This window comes from Tupaia chinensis, unplaced genomic scaffold (genome assembly GCF_000334495.1).
Source record: "Tupaia chinensis unplaced genomic scaffold, TupChi_1.0 Scaffold149011_1, whole genome shotgun sequence".
NCBI lineage: Eukaryota > Metazoa > Chordata > Mammalia > Scandentia > Tupaiidae > Tupaia > Tupaia belangeri.
In genome coordinates this window covers 1705099-1729220 of record NW_006208857.1, presented here as the reverse complement: position 1 = coordinate 1729220, position 24122 = coordinate 1705099, and the positions used below count along the sequence as shown (strand labels likewise).

The 24122-nt window shown below is 46.0% G+C and overlaps 1 protein-coding gene across 1 annotated transcript in view; it reads right to left on the bottom strand.

Moving 5' to 3' along the window:
* Positions 1-24122, bottom strand: part of ANO2 (anoctamin 2) — a 434288-nt gene that overhangs the window by 271884 nt on the left and 138282 nt on the right. Inside the window, exon 9 of the mRNA XM_027769235.1 lies at positions 20326-20390. Within this exon, the coding sequence (XP_027625036.1) occupies positions 20326-20390 (65 nt within the window). The remainder of the gene's footprint in view (positions 1-20325; positions 20391-24122) is intronic.

Genomic DNA, 24122 nt, shown 5'->3' with positions numbered 1-24122 from the left:
ATTCTCAAGGACCTAGAGCTGGAGATTAGACCTCACGACTTGGCATCCTTGACTGTATCTGGCCAGTCAGTCCCACCTTCGTTCCTTATCATCTCTATCCCCAGGAACAGGAGATAAAACACAAGCAAGCAACTCCAGCCCTTAGAAAGTATGATGGCAAAATGCCAGGGTGATGCTGAATTTGTAAGTTTGCATGTGGATTTTGCATAAACATTCCTGTGAATACTCCTGCTGCTTATTTTCACAGGAAACAGGTAATGTTGAAATGCAGAAGACAGGGCCACCCTTGAGCAAGGCTGTGAGGTCATCATTTCTGTTTTTCTGCTCAGAAGACCCAGTTCTGGCACTAATTAGCTGAGCTTCAGCTACTGAGTTTTCTTTCCTGAACCTTGATTTCCTCAAGAAACCATAATTCTTTATCCACCTTACACTCACTCTCCTGCTGGAGGCCCAGACTTCTCCACTTCCATGACATCTTTGTTTGCACTGGCTATGACATACTTATGGGAAGAGAAATTAGGGAGAATTTCTTCTATCCCTCAAATGCATTCTGAAAGATTTATCTCAGTAGTTCCCCACTTAAAATCCTTCTATATAGCTTTAGCTAAGTAGTTGGGGCTGGCTTCCTGAATGCTTGCCTACCTTTCCTGCCTCGCAACCCACTCCACCCCCATGCATACTCTTTATTCCTGATATGCTCAGCAACCCCTGAATGATGGTGTTTTTCTTTTTAACACCTTCATGCCTTAATTCATGCTGTTCTCCTGCACAGAATGCCCACTGCCTCTTCCACACTCAATATGTTATGCACTATTCAAAACTCAGCTCTACCATTGCATCTCCCAGGAAGCTTCTTCAGATGGACTCAAAAGTCTCCTTTAACACCTCCTTGACTTTACTAAACACATTCTTTCTCAACATTCATCTAGTACCTGTGGGTATCAGCTGACTTCTTTTTTTCCCTAACGTCACTATAAGCTCCTGAGGGTCAGGAGTTTTCATTACCACGATTCCTGCCACAGTGTGGGTGCTTGTTGAGTCTGAGATTGAATGGTGACTGAATTAGTAAGTGAGTCAGTCACACCACTCAGTAACTTCCTTCTTTCCTTGCCAGAGGGGAGCTAGGCAAGCTGGAACCCTCGCCCTTGCATCCTGCGCTCAGGATCAGCCTCTTGGACTCTGCCTCAGAGCAGGAATCTCAGTGTTAGACTTCCCTGATGTGACTCCCCAGGCCACTCATTCAGCTCTTCCCACTCCTTCTAAATGTCACCTCTGAGGAGGACAAATCAATGAAAGAAAGACTGGGAAATCTTTCCACTTCTCTCCCTTTCTCACCTCCCAACCAAGGAGGAACCACCCTCCAATGTGCTGCCCAGGAGAAGTGCTTTGGTGCCTGGAATCCAAGAAGTCAGAGGAGCTTCCTGGAAAATCATCAATTAGAGCAATCCATTGCAAGCCAGTCCTTCACCAGGCCCTCCCCTGCAGAGTTTGCTTGCTGCTTGAAGTCTACAGCTCACCAGTTGTTTATGTTCTTAATCCCAAATTCAAGGGCATCTGCAATTTAATTTAAGCCACAGAGCAACAGAGTTGTTTTCCACTGGAGTTGCAAGAGCAGGAATAGCTCTCTGGGCTGAAGCCTCTATCTTTCCTTAGCCTTAGCCCTTCCCTGGACTTGTAAATACCTTCAACCACTTTCCAAGGTCACCTCCAACAGGCCAGTTGGCAGCAATTTATCCCCAAGGTTGCAAGATGACACTGGGAGAAAATGGAAACACAGTAGCTGAAATGGATCGGTAAGGACAGGCCATAGAGGAAAAAGAGAAAGGCTGAGGGTTACAGGAGGAGAGAGGAGAAAGTTCAAGGGGACAGTGAGAGGCTTAGAGGAAGACACACCCAGTATGCAACGTGCATGGGGATAAGTACTTCCGGCCCTTTCCAGTGTAGGAAGGGCTGAGGAGACAGCCATCGTGAGCTCTGAAACACCTTGCCAGGAGTCAGGCTCCAAATCGACAGTGGCTGTGTCTTCTTCTATCGCCCTTCCAACCACAGAAGGGAGAAATAAAGGAAACAGTAGGAAAAGTATGACCTCAGTCCTTCAGAATCACTCTCAGAGTCTGTCTGCTTCTATCACCACCATTCTTCCTGCCAAAAGCATCTTCACTTTCATAGAATTATCCACCTTGCCCATCCCTGGGGAATTGAAGGACAAAAGGCCAACACTGGGGGAGGGGAAAGACCAGGCAGAAGAAGAGGTCTGATCAGAGGACATAGGGTAGAGCATGTTTCTGGCTCATTCACTGTGGGAAGCCCACTTTACATCTCACTGGTCTTGCTAGCTGGTACTAGAGATTACTACCACCTTCTACAGACAGAGAACCGCATGTCACAGTCATCGTCCTCTCTCCACCTATATGTGACACACTGTTTTTTGGTTTTTGTTTTTCGGTTTTTTGTTTGTTTGTTTGTTTGTTTGCTTTTTGAGAGGTTTTTGCTACAGGGTGCTTGCACCCACCTGAGAGACAGAGAGACAGAAAGCAAGAAATCACCTCCCCCACCCCATGGGGGATGGCCACACTGCAATCCTTTCTCCTCCATTCTCCTCTTGGGTTCTTGGGCACACACACACATGTGAGTTTAAGCCACCAGGTCCAAGACTCTAACCACGGTCAACTACATGGGAGTCCAGCGACATAGCCATTACGCTAACTGCTGGTCCCAAGGTGACACACTGTTGATTGATGTCACTGAATATGCAGATAAGAGCCACAATTACTATGAAGAACGAATCCTTAAAGGCAGCATCCCATGGCAACAAGACAGGGGAGTCTTCTGGTTCTCTGAAACACACACACACACACACACACACACACACACACACACACCATTCCTACCTGAACAACTCACAGCCATCTGGAACAGGAGTCCCCAAGCAGGGCCTCTGGGCCTTTCCAGAGAGTCAGCTGGCCCTCATGCCAAGCCCCCTGCCATGCAGCTGCCATCCATTCTCCAGGCCAGCAGCCCCCGAGATGCCACGCAGACTTTTCCACTCGTCCAGAGCTTCTTAAGTGCCTCTGATATACACCATGTGTCCCAACAGGAAAACACACACTCATCAAGTCTACGAAACACTCCATATGTGATCAAAGTCAGAGAGGCAAGGGAAAACAGAGATGGGATGTACAGGAAGGGGGAGAGGTGAGGAAGAGGGAAATGTAGGGATTGGGGGGAGAGGCAGGGGACATGCCCTGGTGGTTGAGTCCAATGGATGGAGTCCAGAACTAGGACCTAAACTCCTGGGTTCAAATCCTTAGTTCAACTTGGCCTCCCTGTGAGACCATGGCCTTCTCCCCAGGCCAGCTTCAGGATTAAGACTCCTTCTATAGAGCCATTGGAAATTAACCCTAGAAGGGATATTATAGATCATTCCCCTTGTTTTTAGATGAGGAGGGTAACAAGGAAGTGACCTGCTAGAAGTAGCATCCATCGCCTATATCCCACACATCCAGCTCACCAGTCAGTATTAAATTTCAGCAAGTTATAGTTGCACGTACTAAAGATTTTTCATTTAAAAGTGGCCTCAGACATGCTACCCCTGTCCCCTTGCCTCCTTAGTTCTGTTAAGGAGTTTTAGATCCCCTTTTACGAAGCAAGCAAATGAGTCTGGATAGTTTCAAGAATGCTCCCAGATCTAAAATTCCTACAACCCCGTGATCTATGGCAACACTTCTTTGGGAACCAGGTGTGTCTTGTAAGAGGCCCTAGAGACCCTGCCCAGTGCTCCTGAGTGTCTGACGGTGTTCTTCCACTATCCCCTCACTGCCATAGGTTATTTTGCAGGCCATTGTCTTGTGTTTTGCCAACACACTTTCCTCCCTGAACATGAAGCAAAGCAGTCAGATAACAGGCTCCCATGTCCTGGTGCCTGGGATCTGAGCAAGTGCCTGTCTGCTCCATGCTGCAGTGTCTTCAGTATGAAAGCAATGATTGCTCCAAATTCACAGGGAGCCCAAGAGGAATCTGTTCGATCATGTACATACGTGCATGGGAAAGCTGGCCCATGGTGAGGGCCGGGTATGTGGTGAGTTAGTGATGGTTACTAACATTCCCATACAACCACCACTAGTGAACAGGGAGATAATTCGTCTCCACTAGTTTACAAGCTAGTGAAACCAGGGTAGAGCCAGGATATGGAAGAAAGAGTATACGAAGAGAAAAGAGGCTTTGGGCTCAGTCATGGTCTCCAGACAGTCTACAAATCCTCTCTGAAGAACAGGTGGCATCTAAGAAGACAAATCATTCTTCTCCCAGACTCTCCACCCAGCCATCACCCTGTTCAACACACAAAAAAAGACAACCCCAGTTCTCAGATCAGAATGGCCACAGTTTCATACTGCCTGGGACAGTCCTAGTTCATGCCTATTATCTCAGGGCGGTAGACCAGATTGGTGTTCAATAAATATTAACTCCTGCCCATTTAAGAAAGAATGTACTTCCCAGCTTCACACAGCTATGCTTTGCCATGTGACTTGCTTTCACCAGCAGAACACAAGCCACGTGATGTCCACAGTTACCTTAAGTGGCACTGCAGGCTTCCATTCCTTTTTCCTGCTATTTTGTGATTCACCATGAAAGGAACATGCCCCAAGTAGCTGTGATCCAAATAGAATGTGCCAACCTGTGGGAAACTAACTGTAATTTGAAGCCTGGAGCCAAACACAACCAATCAACTGTCAGCCTGAAGCAAGCAAAATAAATAAATAAATGACTACAGTGAGCTACTGACTTTAGTGGTTTGTTATGAAGCATTAATGTAACAGTTACTGACTAGTACAATCAACGTAATAGTCAATAGAACTCACTTTCGCTAGTACAAGTTTCTTAGGTCAGATGATAAAATATCTAATCACCCAAGGTCAGTCCATATCTCTCCTATTCATTATCTTAACTCCAGTACCTGTAAGTTTCTGGCACAAAGATGGTGATCAATAAATACATTGGATTCAATTGAACCAAGTTACTGTATATGTTCACTTAAGTTTCTTTCCCAAAATAATGAGTTTTCATTCCAACTGGATGGCAAGAGGCCTGAGTCTAGGGGCTCTGCCTTCTCTTTCTTTCACATCGTCCCTTAGAGAAGCTCCTGGTCTCTGGCTGACCACTGGATCATTGGAGGACTTGCCCTCATTAGTCCACAGGAGAGCCGTTCAGAGAAGACCCTGTGCATCCATATGGAACACAGTCTCACCATACTGGATAAGAAGCAGAAATAGACCAGGTAAGTTGAACAACCTGTTAAAGAGTGAGCACAGTGACTGGGGACTAAACCATAGCAAGAGAGATCTCTGTGAGGCACCAGCTGTGGTGTTTAGAAGACTCCATACCCTAGATGAGGCCAAGAGAGGCCCTTGTACATGGTGGATTCACTTCTCTGCTGGGCAGCCTCACAGCTAAAGACTGCGCAGAATATTAGCCGAAGGAATTGCTGTCATTGTCAGAACTGACAGCAGCTGGAAATGAGGCCATTGCCACTACCCGTCTCCAGGCTAAAAAGCTCATACAAAAAGTTCAAAATCCTAGTCCTCTGATTTTTTTCTGTCTCTCTTGAGCATGTTCAGTCAGATGTGGATTCTATGAAAGAAACCAATGAGGGTGAGCCAGCAAGAAGGCCTGAGCCCTCAAGGAGTTTCCTCGAGCCTTGTATGGCTGAGTGACTAAGGCTGAGGTCCACAACCTCTTCACGTCTGAGCCAAACACTCTGCCAGGACAGACAGCAATCCCTGGCACTAATCCAACTGCCAACATCTTTGAATACCTGCAGATAATCCTAAGAAGGCACTGGAGGATAACAGTCTTCCAGGCAGGAATCTTGAAGTTTTGTTTGCTTTTCTTTGCTTTGCTTTTCTTTTTTATGTCTGTGACTTCCAGACCCACAAAATGCTGTGGTTTTCCGTTTCTAAAACAGAGGCATGTGCCTGTACAAAAAGCCAGGGCGTGCCGGGCTAATTAAATTTAGCTATCTTGTGGTTGTTGTTGTAACGTGTGTTCTGCCGATGTTATTCAATGTGTTAAGACGTTTTCTGTTTATGTTGGTTACATACCCATGTGGTATGGGTGGAGAACATCACTCCAGGGAATATCATTAGCAGGAGCAGGGAGCCTGGGGGTTCCAGAGACACGTGGCCAAACAGTGGCTCACGGGATCAAACAGTTGGGCCATGTCCATGGTAACCACCTCAATGCCAGTCCTCTCACTCTGTCTAGGGCAAATCAGTCCCTCAGATCTACCTGAGGTCCTTGGCTCCCACAGACAGAATTGCCCCCGCCATCACACAGCCTAGAGGGTCCATGGAGGAGACACCAGAGAAGGGAACTTCAGCAGGTCTATGGGGCTGAGTAGATTGCCCAGTTTCCCCAGCACAGAGGGGGAGTGAAGAACCAAGCCCCCAGGGCTTGCTGTAACTGTACAGCTAGGAGTACCATGAGTCCTGAAACCCTGTTTTGCCACCTGCCTAAATTCCAGAGAAACCACGCAAAAGCATTTGCTCCCGCTCCCTTCGTCAGGATTCCTTGGTCTTCCTGTCTGTCCATGCTGTCTCAAATATCTCCTCCAGCCACTCCCCTCAGTCCAGTGCTTTCTTCTCAGGCTTTCTTTCACACTGGCTCACTTAAGTCTCTTTTATCATTTCCTGACCGAGGTACATCAATCTGAATCTTGTAAATTTCCCAACCATGTTTCTTCCCTCCTTCAGATCTTTGCTTTCTACTTACAACTCCCCATCCCATAAGTCTCAGTTTTCACTAAACAACCATGCCAAAGCCGGCTGGGTTCTCAGCCTTTCAAAACCCACACGAACAGCTACAGCTCTGTGACCTACATCTGGACCCTGTGGGTGCCTCGTGTCCTATCATTGCACATCCAGCTCCCCATTCTCCTCCTTTGAGGCTTTGACTCCATGCACAGTACAAAGCTCTGCATCCAGAAGACCCTTCATGTGGAGACTGACTCTCTGTTGTTAACAACCTACTAACAAGTTCTATTTTAAGAAAATCTTTGTGAGGCTGGGTTTTTCATGACCTCCCAGAACAAGCAAGGAGGGCAATCTACAGCTCTTCAAAGCAAAGGCTCCCGGTTGTCGTATATTCACTCTGGTCCCATCCCTGATGCCCTCATCTTCAAAAGCACCATTGCCACTTCACCGAGAGGCAGAAGGAGACATTTCTAAAACAGTACCAGGCCTTCTACAAATTCCCCCACCTAATGGGAGCCAGTGGGAGGGCAGGGCGCCACGGAAGGATGCACTTTGTACACAGCACGAACTTGCCTGACGTCTGGTTGCTGACACTGCCACTGAAACAAGGCAGCAAATTAGAGTCGGACAGAAGCTACTGAGTTGACAAAAGCAAGAACTGACAGCTGACAATCTGACAACATGGAAGAAAAAGAAGTCAGGGAAAAAAGACCATAAAAAATAGAAATCAGAAACATGGTATTCTGGGGTGCCTTAACAAAAGCCCTGAAAGTGACACATTGCTCTTGCTAAGCACAAAAAGGAGTGTTCATAAAGAGAACCACATATTTATATCTATTTATTTATTTATTTTTTAGGTTTTTGCCATAGGGTGCATGCACTGCTAGACAGAGACAGTGAGAGGGAGAGTGAGAAATCACCCCTCAGGAGCAATGGCCACACTGCAATCTCCTCTCTTTCATTCTCTTTCTGGGATTTTGGGCATACACACACATGCACCCGCCATGATTTTTCAAGTCACTAGGTCCAGGACTCAAACCATGGTCGACCATGTGGGAATCCAATGCCTTAACCACCATGCCACCTTCTGGCCCCACAGGGCCACGTGTTAAAGTACGGGTTGACTATGGTGAGTGTGCTGCACTTACCAGCACATCACATTACAGTTTTCCTTTGGAGACTGGTCATTGAAGGGATTAACACTAGGTAGCTGGAAACCAGCTAGCTTGCCATCAGCTGGGTGGAGCTCTGCGGCACCTTCAGCCACATGGCATGATGGAATAAAAGTTTCCGAAGTCAGACTAGCTTGGGTTTGAACCCCAGATAAGCTAGCTCTGTGGTTTTGGGAAGCCTGTATCACACTAAGTTCAGTACACTCATCTGTAAAATGGAGGTGGTAAATATTCACTTTGCAAGGGTTTTGTTTTAGTTTTAGCTCCTTTTTTTTTAAATTATATTTTTCAGAGTGTTGGGGGACTTTTTAAAGATTTTTTGTTGTTGTTGTATTTTTTGGTTTGGTGTTTTGTTTTGTTTTGTTTTGTTTTTGACATAGAGTGCCTGCACTTGCCAGAGAGAAACAGAGACAAGAAAAATGAGAAATCATCTCCCCTCCCAGTAGGGGTGATCACACCACAATCTCCTCTCCTCCAATCTCCTCTCAGGATTTTGGGTACTTGTGTATGTGTGCCCAGCAAGATATTCAAGCTACTGGGTCTGGTACTCGAACCATGGTCAGCTATTTAGGAGTTCTGTGCCTTAACAACTGGGCCACCTGCTAGCCCCTTGCAAGCGTTTTATGAGAGACAGAAGTCATGCACATAAAATGCACAGTTACAGTGCACTGATTTAAAACACAAAATACACTCTGATTATACAGTATTGTTAAAACCAGAGCTAAAAAACTGCTAATTCAGGGAACCAGCAGTTGGCGTAATGGCTATGTCGCTGGACTCCCACGTAGTCGACCGCGGTTCGCGTCCCGGACCCGGTGGCTTAAAAAAAAAAAACTCACGCCGGGCGCGTGTGCGTGCGTGCCCAAGATCCCGAGAGGAGAATGGAGGAGAAGGGATTGCGGCGTGACCATCCCCCCCGGGGGGTGATTTCTCGCTTTCTGTCTCTAATGTCTCTCTCTGTCTGTCTGGCGAGCACACGCGCCCTATAGTGAAAATCTCTCCAAAAAAAAAAAAAAACTGCTAATTCAGTGAATATTATAGTCTCCCTCTAGGGCAGACCTATCATCATCATTGCAGTATTTCTATAACACTTCATATTAATCCTCACAGTAAAATTATGAGCAGGTAAGACAGATAGGTGCTATGATCCATATGTCCAAGCTGAGGAAATAGAGGTTTGAGAGAGAATAACTTGCCCAAATATTACATCAGCTGGGAACAAAGATGAAGCTGAGTTCTTCTCACTCTCAACCTACAGCCCTTAGCCTAAAGGAATATTCACACAAGTGCTTCAGGGTTTAATGAGCACATACAGGTTCACTCTATCTGTCTTTTAATTTAGCATGTCACTCTTTTTCATTTTCTTTCTAGAGCAGGGAGCTCCTCTTGTTTAGGTCTGTCTTTGCATGGATGCTTCTGCAAATCTTTGGTAATACGACTTTTTATTTTATAGAATATTTCCACCCTAGGTGAGTTTTCTTTAGGTATTTCCAACCTGGTTCAGTTTTCCTTGAACATGTAAGGCTTTGCCCTGATTTGATGAATCACTAAATGATTCAATCCTAGTTTGGTTTCTAAAATACTTTCTGAGAATTTCAAGGGTCTGTGGTGCTACAACACACCACACAGATATTTCAAGGACATAACAGCAACACCACCACCACCACCACCAACAACAACAAAAACACACAGACCAATATCTTTGATGAATACATATGCAAAAATCCCAAGGTACTGGCAAATTGTATCCAACAACACATTGAAAAGATTATACACCATGACCACGTAGATTTTATTCCTGGGATGCAAGGGTGGTTCAATGTACACAAAACAATAAATGCAATATATCACATTAACAGAAGGAAAGATAAAAACCTTACATGATCATATGAATTGATGCAGAAAAAACATTTGATAAAATACAGCTTATATTCATGATTAAGACTCTCAGCAAAACTAGCAAAGAAGGGACATTTCTCAATGGAATAGAGTCCTTATATGACATATTTATAGCCAACATCATGGTGAATGATTATTAAACTGGAACAAGACAAAGCTACCCGCTTTCCCCACTCCTGTTCAATATAGTACTGAAATTACTAGCCAATGCAATCAGACAAAAGAGTAAAAATAAAAGGCATTCAAATAGGAAAAGAAGAAGTGAAATTATCTCTATTTGTATATGACATGATGATATACATTAAAAAAATAAAACTCCTAAAAGTGATAAATGAATACAATAAAATGGCAGGATACAAAATCAATATACAAAAGTCTTTAGCATTTTTATACACCAATAATGAAAAGATTGAGATAGAATTGAAGAAAGCAATTCCATTTACAATAGACACACACACACAAAATAAAAATAAAAAAAAACTCTAGGAATAAACCTAACCAAAGAAGTGAAAGACCTCTATAAAGAAAATTAAGAAAAACTGAAAAAAATTAATGAGAATGATATGTAAAAATGCAAAGAAATTCCATGTTCTTGGATTGGAAGGATTAATATAATAAAAATGTTCACTCTACCCAAATTAATTTACACATTCAATTCCAATAAAAATTACCAGAAATATTCTTCATAGAAATAGAAAAGGAAATTATAAAATTTGTCTAGATGGGCCAGCAGATGACATGGAGGTTAAGGTGGCTGGGTCCCACATAGCTAACTCTGTGGCTCAAGTCCCAGACCTGGGGGCTTGAAAACACATAAGCACATATGTGTATACATGCAAAATCCCATGAAAGGAATGGAGGAGAAGGGACTCCAGCATGGTTATCCCTTCTGGGGGTTGATTTCTCTCTCTCTCTCTCTCACACACACACTCTCTCTCTCTCTCTTTATCTCTCTCTCTCTCTCTCTCTAGCAAAAACTATAAAACAAAAACCAAAAAAATTAAGTCTGTAATCACCAAAGCAAAAAAATACTGTGCAAAAAGAATAAAGTAGAAAGCATCTCATTCCTGACTTCAAAATATATTACAAAGCTGTGATAATCAAAACAGTCTGGTGCTGTCACAAGAACAAGCATGTAGACTAATGGAATAGAATAGAGAATCAGAAAGAAACCCCAAAACATACACCAACTGACTTTTGACAAAGGATACAAGACAATCTAATGGGGAAATGAAAGTCTCCTCAGCAAATGGTGCTGGAAGAATCGGATAGCCACCTGAAGAAAAATGAAACTGATTCCCTCCCTATCTCTCACCATTAACAAAAATCAACTCAAAACAGATAAAAGATCTAAATATAAAACCCCAAATTGTAAAACTACTGGTGGTAAACACAGGGAAAACTTTGAAGACATTAAAGCAGGCAAAGACTTCTTAAATGTGACCCTTAAACCACAGGCGATAACCCCACAAGCAGACAAGTGGGGCTACACCAGGCTAAAAACCTTCTGTGCACCAAAGGAAACAAAAGATTGAAGAGACTACCCTCAGAATGGGAGAAAATATTTGTCAACTATGCTTCAGAGAAGGGACTGGTAACCGGAATACACTGGGAACTCAAACAGCTTCCTGGGGGGGAAAAAAAAAATACTTTTAAAAAATGAGCAAATGATCTGAATAGACAACTCTCCAAGGAAGACATGTGAACAGCCAAAAAGCATATAAAAAATACTAAACATGTCTTATCATAAGGGAAATGCATGTCAAAACCATAATGAGACACCACTTAACCCCAGTCAGAATGGCTGTGATTGGAACCAGCAGATGCCATAATGGTTACATTGCTGGATTCTTACATGGCTAACCACGGTTCAAGTCTTGGACCCAGAGGCTTGAAACTCATGGTAATTGCCCTTGACGTGAATTTCTAGAGGACTCGTGTTGTGTGTGTGTGTGTGTGTGTGTGTGTGTGTGTGTGTGTCCAAAATCCCAAGAAGGAAATGGAGGAGAAAGAATTGTGGTATGGCCATCGCCCCTAGGGTGAATTTCTTGCTTCCTGTCTCACTGTCTCTCTCTGTCTCCCTGGTGAGCATACATGCTCTATAACAAAAATCTCTCTTAATTAAAAAAAAATGGCTATGATGAAAAAATTAAAGAACAAAAGCTACCAAAGATGTGGTGAAAAGGGAACCTTCCTACACTATCGGTAGGAATGTAAATTAGTACAGCCACTGAAGGAAACAATATAAAGTTCCTAAAAAAACCTACAGATAGAACTACCATATGACCCAGTAATGCTACTCATAGGTATTTACCTAAAAATAGGAAAATACTCTATTAGAAAAACACTTGCACATCCATGTTTATTGCAGCATTATACATTATTTGCTAAGGCATAGAATCAACTCAAATGCCCAAAAAAAGATGACTGGTTTGAAAAAATGTGGCACATATATACTATGGAATACTAGTCCCCCATAAATAACAATGAAACCCTCTCATCTGATACAAAGTGGTTAAATATAGACGATTTAACACTAAGTGAAGCAAGTCAGAGTATGAAGGACAGATATTCTATGTCTCCACCCAGTATATACCAAATGTTTACACCCTATGGCAGAAACTTAAAGAGTAAAATGTATAATAACAGGGAAGGCAAGTATAGATACTAGAGACCGCATAGGAGCAGGTGGGTAGTGAATGGGGAGGAGTAGGCTCAGGGTAAAAAATTAACAAGAATGGAAAGTTATCCATTGATGATGATGTATATAGTAAGATCTTTGACTTGATTGACATGCACTGCATGCATGCTGGGGGAAAAACATGTTTCAAGCTGTGCAATGATGAAATGTAAATTTTAAATATTTTTAAGAAAGAGCTATAATCATCCTCAACAATCTTCACCTGAGGAACAGCCGATACTCTGGAGCCCATCATCACAGTCGGCTAGCCTAGGGGTCAATTTTCTCTTGTGGAATTTTCCGTATGCTGTTTTTCCACCATCTCACAGTTAACCTTTTATCAACTTTCTCCGTTAGTTTGTCCCTTCATTTCCAGAAGGTCTCTGGAGTCACCTACAAGTTTGGGGATCTCTCTGTGAACTTAAGTATGCTGAGGGTGATGCTACACTTAATTTGCCTCCATCCCCAGCACCTGCAACAAAGAGTGCAAAAATGAGTTGGCTTAACCACATTGGAGGAGGTGTGTGAGAGGCTACTCCTCTGAGTTTCCCAGCATGTGAGTCTCAAGAAGAACGACCATGATGAGGAGGCTGCTTAAAGAACCCACTTCACATAAGGAAATGCAGACAGGCCCAGGAGAGTTTTGGTGGAGGAAAGAACGCTTAGGTATATAAGAACTGTTACAGATCCAACAGTTACTTTTAAATATTTAAAAGAGTTGACCTATAAAGCAGGGTACTCTTGTTCCACACAGCCCCAGGAAAAAGAAGTAAAACCAAGGGGAGGAAAATTAGCTCTATGTGATTCTATGACCTCCTAATAACTAGAAATGTCCAACAGAGAAACAAGCTCTCCCAGAGGTAAGGGGTTCCCTATCAGCAAAAAAGAAAAAAAAAAAATACTAAACAGAGGCTGGGCATTTGCTAGCTGAGCAAGCTCCAGGGCCCAGCACTGACCTCAATGCTCCATTCCACTTCCATGATGCCAAGTTTGCTTCCCAGCGATTCTGGGTAACTGAGAGGTTACTACATGCAAGAATTAAGAGGGCATAAAATACAAAAATAAGTGTAAGTGTCTTATTTGTTCAGACTATTATCGACTTCTCTTCCTCCGTGGGAAATAGGACAAGGTGTAAGGAGCTCAAGGAGAAAACGCGCTGCTCAGCCGGCCTGGAATCCCGGGTGGTCTGGGAAGCACATGAAGCCTCTTGGTGCCTTGGGAGCATCCACCCAGACCATCCAGCTGATACTACAAGGAGGAAGCCAAAAGGTCTGATTCCAAACGGGAGCCAAGAAGGCTGTTGGTAGGCTGGGCAGCCACTTTCAAAAACCTGAGGTAGCCTTTGATCCTGCCCTGGAGTTGAGAGCATCACATTCCAAAGCTGCTTTCCACCGGTCAACCACAGAGCGACAGAGCGACAGCTCCCCTCCAAAGGGGTACGAGCTGGAGTGGAGCAGCACGCAGGGGTGGACATGGGAGAAAGGAGACTGGGATGGAGCCATTTCACAGCTAGACTGAATGAACATCCTCACTCACATCCTGATCTCCAGAACGGACAAGAACATAAGAGCACAGAACACCGTCATCCTCCTTGGGCCTCCCTTCAGCCTCCCTCCACAGCTGCCTTCTCCACTATCTACTCTGCTCTCATACCCTCAGGTAAAAGCAAAATATTCCACAGGCCCACGAGGTATGATTTCTTCCCAGGCTGCAAAATATTTCCTGCTAAATCCTGCCCTCGATGCTGAGACCTGCGTCAATGCCACGGAACACACCCATTCATCTCTCCTCATGGACGTAGGCTCGCTTCATTCCAACCCCGGATTCCCGGCTCACTCACGGGCCAGAGCAAGGGACTTAGGCCAGGTTGGCACAGAATCTTTACAAGGACTGAGGTCTGCACATCAAGTTCTTGATCTGACCACTCTCAATCAACCATGAGAAAGGATCTGGCTTTGCGTCAATGTGGTTTTGGCCATCAATTCTGGCTAAACAATAAATCCATATACAGGGCCAAGCTGGCGATAAAAACACATCCTTTAACCTCAGACCTTCAGAAAGCGACATTTCTAATTCAAGTGCACACCTTCCAGGAAGTCTTCCCTACTCTGCTGTAGCAATTACTCTTCACCTGTCCACCTTCACTACTATATTTATACAGTACTGTAGTCCGTTAGCCCTCTCTTCATCCTGGCTTGCACGTGTCTGTGCCCCTACATAACTGCGAGACCCTAAAGCCACGAACTCCTCCTCAATCACTGCTGCACCCCTGCATATGGCGGAGCAGAGATTCGTTCACTGTATCAGTAAATGTTTATCACATTGAGCTGAACTGCCTTCCTCAATCCCAAGGAAGGATCAAGAAGGCAGAAGGGTGCAGGAAATAATTAATCATGGGCTGACTAACATTTTTCTCTCTCCATTTCCTCCCCCAGACCAGCTGTGGCTGATCCTTCTGAGCCTGGCCTGCAGAGAAGCCTAAGAAAGAATGTGGCCTTCTCTGTCTCCCTCCTGAAGGGATCTGGATGGGTCACACTGCAGGAGGGTGGAAGAGGGGTCCAGAGACTGGGAGGGATGGATCAAATCACACAGCCTGCTGGTGGCAGTCCTGGAGGACACAGGCAAGGACACGGCCTGTGCCTGGGGAGGAGGAGGGAGAGTCCGTGTCTGTGATGCCAGGGTTCTGTGCAGGTTCTCCCCAGGAGGGACTGGAGAGGGCTGGGAGGCTAACGTGGTAACAGCATAGCAAGGTTGAAACACGGTGCCACCCAGATCCTGGAAATGGTGCCCGTAGATATCACTCCAAATCACTGTGGAAGTTGTTCCATAGCTCAAGTCTCCTAGCCAGGGCATTTCTTTTCTTTCTTTTTCTTTTTTTTCTTTAAATTTGCTCAAGGGGTACATGCACTCGCCAGAGAGAGAGTGAGAAAGCACCCCTGGGGGATGGCCACTCCTCAATCCCTTCTCTTCCATTCTCCTCATGAGATTTGGGGGATGCATACACATACTCTCAGTGTGTCATTTTAAGCCACTGGGTCCAGGACTCGAATTGTAGTTGGCTACATGGGATCCAGCCACCCTAACCATTGTGCCACCAGCCAGCCCCAGTCAACACATCTCTTCTTCTTCTATTTTTTTTTAAGAGAGATTGTTCCTACAGGGTGTGTGCACTCACCAGAGAGACAGAGACAGAGAAACAGAAAGTAAGAATTAACCCCTACTAGGGATGGCCACACTGCATCCCTTCTCCTCCACTTTCCTCTTGGGATTTTGGACATGCATGCACATGCTCCCACAGAGTGAGTTTCAAGCTTCTGGGTCCAGGACCCAAACTGCTATTGGCCATGTGGGAGTCCAGCGACATAACCATTACACCATCTGCTAGTCCCCAGGACATTTCTAAGGGAACTTTAGAACTGCCACATGAATGGGCTTTATGCCTGAGGCCTGATTTCATGCCACATTTGTAAGGTGACAATATCTGAAGGAGATGGAAATGAGTCAGGACCACCCCGTCTCCAGACTGTCCTCTGCATAGGGCAGTGAGTGCCTCCGTGCACATCCCTTGGACGAGTTTCTCAAAGTCACCGGCTGCAAGCCCCCGCACCTCGTAGACTTTTGGAACTCTGTCTTCCTCATGTTGTCATTGGCAGGTGGTGGCAGATGCTTAAAAATTAATTAAAAAAAAATGTGTGCCTCAATTTCAGCAAGGTGTAGTAGGCGCTACATCACCCTTAGAAGGTGTTTAAAGCCTATTGTTTTGTCTCATTCATGTCAAACCTCCAACCTAAGAAGTCAGCCTCTGAGAAGACATTAATTTTAATGGAAAAACAGGCCATGGCCCTGACTAGTCCTAGATCAGGCCTGTACAAATCCAGAAAGCCTCAGCTCCTGAAGTTCCCCCAGGAAACAAAGGCGGTTTCTCTGCTGGGTTCTCAGGGCACTGATCCAGAGCAGCACAGGCAGAAATCTGCTTCTCGGGAATGAGGACGCTCTTAGGTCTCCCCAAGGTGGCAGAACAGCCACTTCGCTGCAGCTCAGACAAATTTTCCCACATGCTCGGTCACAGTGGTGCTTCTGCCAGGGCACACGTGCTGCTGGCTGCACGTGCCTAGAGGAATCGTCTAAGCTGGGATGCACCCCTTTACCTGGGTTCCTGCTGCAGACCTCCCTAGGGAACATTCACGGCCACTCCTACAGACAGAAACACACACACACACACACACACACACACACACACACACACGCACACAGAGTTCAGACCTACGGGCCCCAAGCAAAGCTAGGAGCCAGGGTAGAAAGCTTTACTGGGCTGAGTTCCATCAGCAGTCTCACAGTGCAGCCTGCTGGGCATGAAGGATGGTGCAGCCAGTGAGACGGGTGACAGAGCAGGGAAGGGCATCCTCCCTCCCCTATGTGTACTTTGAACAGCCTGGAAGTGAGCCTCAGACCCCAACACTCAAAAATAAGGCTTTAAATCCTGCAGAAGGGGATATCTTGAGACCCTCAACATGTAAACAGATCTCTCACCCCACTGAGTTCTCAACTGCCCATGTAAGTGAGGATATTCCAGACAGCTGGCAGAGAGGAGGAGGACTAAGCTCCAGAAGAACTGAAGTTCTATGCTTAAAATGAGGGGTCGGCAGATGGCGTAGCAGTTACATCGCTGTCTCCCACATGACCAACCATCGTTCAGTGGCTCAAAACTCATGCTCGGGCGTGTATGTGTGCATGCCCGAGATCCAGGAGGAGAATGGAGGAAAAGGGATTGCGGCGTGGCCATCCCCATGGGGAGTGATTTCTTGATTTCCCTCTCTCTGTTTCTATCTCTGTCTCTCTGTCTCTCTCTCTGTCTCTCTCTCCCCCCCCTCACCCCCAACAAGTGCACATGCTCTAAGACAAAAATCTCTTTAAAAAAATGAAGAGTTGGGAACCAGCAGTTAGCGTAATGGCTATGTCGCTGGATTCCCATGTAGTCAACCGCGGTTCGAGTCCCGGACCCGGTGGCTTAAAACTCACGCCAGGCGCGTGTGCATGTGTGCCCAAGATCCCGAGAGGAGAATGGAGGAGAAGGGATTGCGGCATGACCATCCCCCCTGGGGGGTGATTTCTTGCTTTCTGTCTCTATGTCTCTCTCTGTTGTCTGTCTGGCGAGCGCACGCGCCCTACAGTGAAAATCTCTCCAAAAAAAAAAAAAAAAATGAAGAGTTGAGTACCCAAGGAAATTGGTGGAAAATGTCCCAGCTAGCCTAGCCTTTGCACAAATGGTCATCTTTAATTTGCACAAGACTCCCATACTGCTGTGGTTCTTTTAATCCAGACCAAGAGGGTGCAACTTGTATGTGAAACATCGAGAAGTTACAATTCACATAGTCAGTAGTAAGGGACCAAAACTGCTCAGGGAAGGGAGCCCCAGCCTGGGCTCAGTGGGCCAAGGCCGAGGCATAGGCTACCTAGACTGTTCTCTGGGCCACACTGGGGCTGCTTGCTCCATTCTGTCAGGTGGTGTCAGGAAAGATGAAGACGTGACAGAAAAGAAAAATGTTGCTGAAGAAGCCCCCATGAGACAAGGCATCGAACTGAGGAGCAGGAAGTGAAAGAAAAGGTGAACTGGCCTCTCCGGGATCCCAACGCTGTGTGATGATGAAGAGGCTTCTGACAGAATCAGGGTCTAAAAAATGGGACCATTTGTGAAGGTAGCTGTGAAATGACTAGTGGAATGTAGAGCTCGCTGAATGTGTGTAGCTGTTCTCCACCTGCTCCATCCAGTTTTCTCTCCATGAGCTCTAGACACTAGCTCCAGACACCATCCAATGACTTCCCTGTTTTGCCTGCCCACCCATGCCCCTAATACCCCTCCCTGCCTCTGCCCTCTCCTCAGCCCCTCCCCAGCTGCCATCTCTTCTATGTCCATCTCAGCTCCTCCAGGTCAGAGTTCCTCATGTGACTGAGTAGACACAATGACCACATGCCCCCACACACAACATCCCACTACCTTTCCCATCCTGCTCCCTTTCCTCCAGCCAGTGTCTGAGAGAAGCCTAAGGCTCAACCTTCCTTCCCTCCCTCCCAACCAAGCTAGCATCTAGCCTGGGGCAGTAGCAGCTCCCTGAGCCATCTGACCTGTGAGGAGCAAGGACAGCCTTCAGCCTTGCTCCGGCACTGCCTTGTCTAGACAGATGGGCGCTCTCTGTCCTCAGGAACTGCCAGACCCCAGAGCAGAGCTGTCCTCCAAAGGCAACTCTTCCCTTGCAGGTGAGACTGCTTTGGTGGCCAAAACCAAGTACATATTGGAGCTATTTCCCATTTAGCTGGCACCAAGTCACCTAGATCTCTGGGGAAAAGACAGAGCTCTCTGATAGGGAGAGTTCTTATTTTTTAAACACGCTTTTAAGGAACAAACGGGTAGTTAGAGAAAACAGGCGACAGAGTGGGTGGCCACTTGAGATCCAGAGAGGAAGATCAAAGCAGAATGGAGCAAGCAGCCCCGGTGTGTCCCAGAGAACAGTCTAGGTGGCCCATGCCTCACAAAAGGCAGCCAGGGAACAGGAGACACTGGGTCAGGGAGCCTCAGCCACAGGCACCTCATGGCCCTGCTCCCTGACCTGTGATTAACGGTCTTCAGCTGAAACAAACACCTGCTTTCAAGAGACATCCAACCAAGCTCCCCGTTCCCTGGGAGGGCCGCCACATCTCTGTGTAGGAGGTGAACTTGCCCAAACTCTGGCTTCCACACTGCTTCCTTTTTCCAAGAAGAAGCTGGAATTCCTCCCTCTGGACTCCGGAGCTGGCTGCTGCCCCTCCCACAATCGCAGTACAAGGCAATCAGCCAGGAACACTTTATTTTCAGACTGACTAATTAGCTCATTGAGACAGGTGACTGTGGGGCAGTAAGTCCATTAAGTCAGACATGGGACCTCCTCCCACAACCTCCAGTCTCCCATATTTTCCAAATGAGCATGTTCTATGAAAACACCTCACATATCCCTCAGTTCAGCCTCTCAGCTTAGGACAACCAGGACCCTGAAGACCAAAGAGAGAATGTGGCTTGCCCCAGGAAACAGTGACACACAGTGACTAGGTTTGAACTAGACCCAGGTCTCCAGACATTGGCCCAGGGCTTCCCCACTTGGCAGGCTAGCCGCCCACCACCACAGCCAGGCTCTGAAAGCATATTCAGTTTCTAGAGCACTCGACCCATTTTAGGCTAGTCAGACCTACTACATTCTAGAACATTCTTTTAAAGGACTTTTCACCAGTGTTCCATAGAAGCTGGGGACATCTTCAAGGTGCCAGGGAAGAGTACATCACCTGAGACAGTGCTAAAGGGAAGGATTCTAGGACCCAGTTTCTCGTCACTTCTAACTTTGAAAAGCCATAGAAAGCTCACATTTCCCTGTCAGGCCAGGCATATTTCCCATATTTGTGAAATCTTCCTGTCTTTTGGCCAACACTGTGGCCACTTGAGCATAACCCAAGGATTTATTTCATCTGGGTCTTTTTCCCTACAACAAATTTATGGGGAAAAAATAAATAAGAGATACAGATATTTGCCCCTCCCAAAGAAAGGAAAAAAGAGAGTTGAACTGTTGAAGACCTCAAGACAGAAGTTTGATATATCCATCCATTTTTTCTGACTCTCCTCACAGCCTCCAGCTCCCTCCCTTGTCTCCTAGCTGCTTCCCCACCCATGGGGCAGGAGAACGCACTCCTAGAAAAGCAGATCCCTCTGCTTGAACAACAGACTTCAGGGGACCAAGAGGATGCAACTCTTGCAGGATCTGCATCTTTAGCATCCTCCCAAAAGTCCCCTCCCACAACTTACCTGATGAGGTCAATAGGTTGAAATTTGTAAAACACCCCATAGCGTGCCCATTCTTGATACAGCAGCTAAACAAGAAAATTAAAGAAATTAGGAGTAGAGGTAGGCAGCCATTCATCTTATTCTGAACATCCTAGTAAATCACAGTGGTATCCCCAAAGCCTACTTTCTAGGAAAGTCTCATGAAACATCCCCAAAGGAAATGGTCAAAGGCAGGAAGCTATAGAACTGACTTCTCCTTGGGACCAGCAGTTAGCGTAATGGCTATGTCGCTGAACTCCCATGTAGCTGACCGTGGTTCGAATCCTGGACCCGGTGGCTTAAACTCACGTGGGGCGCATGTGTGTGTGTGCCCAAGATCCCGAGAGGAGAATGGAGGAGAAGGGATTGTGGTGTAACCATCCCCCTGGGGGGTGATTTCTCGCTTTCTATTTCTCTGTCTTTCTGGCGAGCGCACGTGCCCGATAAGAAAAAATCCTCTCCAAAAAAAGAAAGACCTGACTTCTCCTTCTCCAAATAATACAGATGGGCTTCAGCACATACTGAGACAGTCCTCTGCCTTGCAAGCACAAGCCCTCCTTCTTTATTCTCGGGTCTTGCCTAGTCTAGCAAAATGAGCACCGCAGCCATCATTCACTTATGTAACAGGTCTCTACAGACCATCCAGGCATTGTCAAGACACTGGATACAACAGTAAACCAAACAAAGTCAATGTTGTCATGGAGCTTACACCCTGGTGTGCGGAGACAAATATAAACACGTAAACATAAAGATTTGTAAGCACCATTAAAAAATAAATCAAGGTAAGGGAGAAAATGTGAAGGGGGGTGATATTTCAGATAGGATGGCTAGAAAGAAGGCCTCATTGAGGAAGTGACATCTGAGCTGGGGTCTAAAGGGAATGGGGAAGGGCTCCAGGTAGAAGAACACTGCTCCTGGGCAAAGACCCCAAGGTGAGTGCGTATGGCTTATTCTAGGAAGAACCGTGAGACTGGGGTGGAGAGAGCCTGGGAGAATAATGGGAGATAAGGTCAGAAACAAGTAGGGTAGCTACCAGAACACTAGATTTAGAACAAAGAACAGGATGGAAGACAATTTTGGAATCTATCATTGGTGTTCTTAGCTTTATAATCATGGAAGTTATTCCTCAGTTTGTAGTTTTAATGGGAAATGGTTTATAACAGATATAAACAAACTCATCTTTTCACTTGTTACATTAAGACATTTTCCTTTTAAGTGTCTTTGAATTGGTCTTCTATAGAACAACCTCTTAAATTTGGCGTTATTTTAAGTTAAACCATTGATATAGAGGCCATAGGACTTTAACAGAGTTACAATAAAGTGATAAACTATTTTGATAGCAAAAAAAAAAAAAAAAGAAAAAAGAAAAGAAAAGAAAAAGAAAAAGAAAAAGAACGAGAAACAAGGAGGGTACCAGATCACACAGGGGTTTATGGGCCAGGCTAAAATCTCTAGACTTTGAAGGAAGCTACTCTGAGATTTGCAGCAGAGGGAAGAAATGGTCCGACTTCAGAGTAGAAGGCTCACTCTGGCGGCTGTGTGGGGAACAGACTGAGCGGGAGCAGAGGAGAAGGGAGATGGCTGAACAGTCCAGGCGAGAGAAGATGGGGCTTGGACTACAGAATAGTGGAGATGTAGTGAGAAGCAGTGGATTCTGCTTATCCTTTAAAGGGAGGTCAGTAAGATTTATCGTTGAGCTGGATGTGGGGGGCCGGGAACAAGAGAACTTGGTCTGAGTGACTGAGTCAAGGTAATACCATTCACTGAAATGGGGAAACAGTTCACTTTGGGATGTGTTCACGTGAGATGCCCAGGGAGCATCCATGTGGTTATGTTGAATAAGCAGCTAGACATATATATATAAAAAAAATCTGGAGTTCCAAGGGGGTCCAGACAGGAGTTGCTGGAGAAGAGACCATTTGTAAAGACATTAAGCTATGGGTGTGACTGCCAAGCAAAAAAGGGTAGGTTGAGGTGGAAAGGACGTGGAGAGTGCTGTAGACCCCCGACCTCTCTGGATGTTGAGTGGCACATAGTGAAGACTAAGTGTATCGTGCTAACCTCCAGGTTCCAAAACAGACCAGCAGTCAGGGTGAAGGGAGGCATGCCCTGGGTCTGGGCACTGGGTGCTATATTTCTCAGGGGTCAAGAGGCTGATGAAGACCCCATAGGGCAGTCCGGAGAGTCGGTGGTGTGGAGAAGGACCCGAAGTATGTGGCAACCAGGAAGCCAAGAGAAGAAACAGTTTCAAAGAGGAGAAAATGACAAGTTGTGCCAAAGGCTGCAGATGGGTCCGGTCCAATGAGAACAGAGAAAGGACCACTGACTGGAAGGTCATGATGACATTGGCAGGTGTGGCTCCACCTGAGGCACGCCCGAGGTTAAGGAAGGAAGTGGTGCACTGAGCACCCTGGACCATACATCCTGTGATGGTTTTTGGCAGAACAAGCACACAGATAAAATGAGTACCCCAATCCCAGAGGTTAACCGCACCTCCCAACATCTTAGTTTCAAAATGCTTAACCAAAATGCTTTGCTGATCATTTGCCAATAAATAATTTAGTGATGGACCGTCATCAGACTCGCCTTGAGATGTCCATGTTGAACAGATATAGGCACTTAACCAAATCCTATGTCTAGCATTAACAGACTCGTAACAGCTGTTCTTCTGTTACACTCTTTATGCTCCTTACAAATCACACAGCATTCACAAGGAATGCTGTGGAGGAGAACCTTCTCTAACCAGGTATTTTGGATATTCAGTTGAATGTCAGCCCTAGATGAAGACAACCTTTCTGCCTAAGGATTCTTAAAGACGTGATACGAAATGAGATCTGCTATGAAATGAGAACTGGCATTCCTCCCGAATGGCCACAGGCTTTTATTGTCATACAATCTGCCAGCCCCTGCAAAATAGAACCAGAAACTACATAGACCCTTCTGGAGAAAGCGACAATTGCCATTTGCAAAGGAGGAAACCCAATCACAAAAAGGGGTTCCCTAGTGCATGACAGGAGGAGGAAGATCTCAATTCATGAGCATCGATGCTACTCATTTCAAGGTGACAGCCCCTAACCTAATCTTACTGCTAGTATGTCACCTCCCCTCTGGTGCCTTTGCTGCCCTGAGTGTTGATTCCCTCTCTCGGGTGCAAACCCTGAGAGCTCCAGCACCTGGTCGTCAATGGTGACACTATTTGTGGTCCCAACGGAGATCAGCTTGCATCAGGTGACGCAGGCAGGGCTCTCCCTGAAGGCATGGGACGTCATTGCCTGCCTCATAGGTTCTGATGTCCAGAGCAAACTCCTCCCCAAGTTGCATGTCCATCCCGAACCTGAACCTGAGAACACCTACCTGTCCCCTCCCTGGAGGAGAAAACTAGAAGTGTTGCAAGAAGCTAGCATGTCCCAGTGATCTCTGGCTCAAACTCAGGGCCAACCTCAGAAGACTTGCCCCTGGTTGGATCCCAGACATGCTGCTAGAAACCTCAAGAAAGTTCCTTTCTCAGTGTGGTCTCCTTTAAGCACAAAGCTATATCTCAAGAGGGTGGATACCAGTGAGAATGAGCTAGGAAAGTTGTCTGAGCTAAATACTGAGTGCTAGATGGAGACAGAGGGGGACTCAGTAGGCAGAAAAGAAAAGAAAAGAAAAGGAGGAGAGGAGAGGAGAGGGGAGGGGAGGAGAGGGGAAGGGAGGGGAGGAGAGGAGAGGGGAGGTGATTTGGACGGGAGGGACTGTGGATGAGAGCTGTTGCGTGGCGGGCGTAAGAAAGATTGATT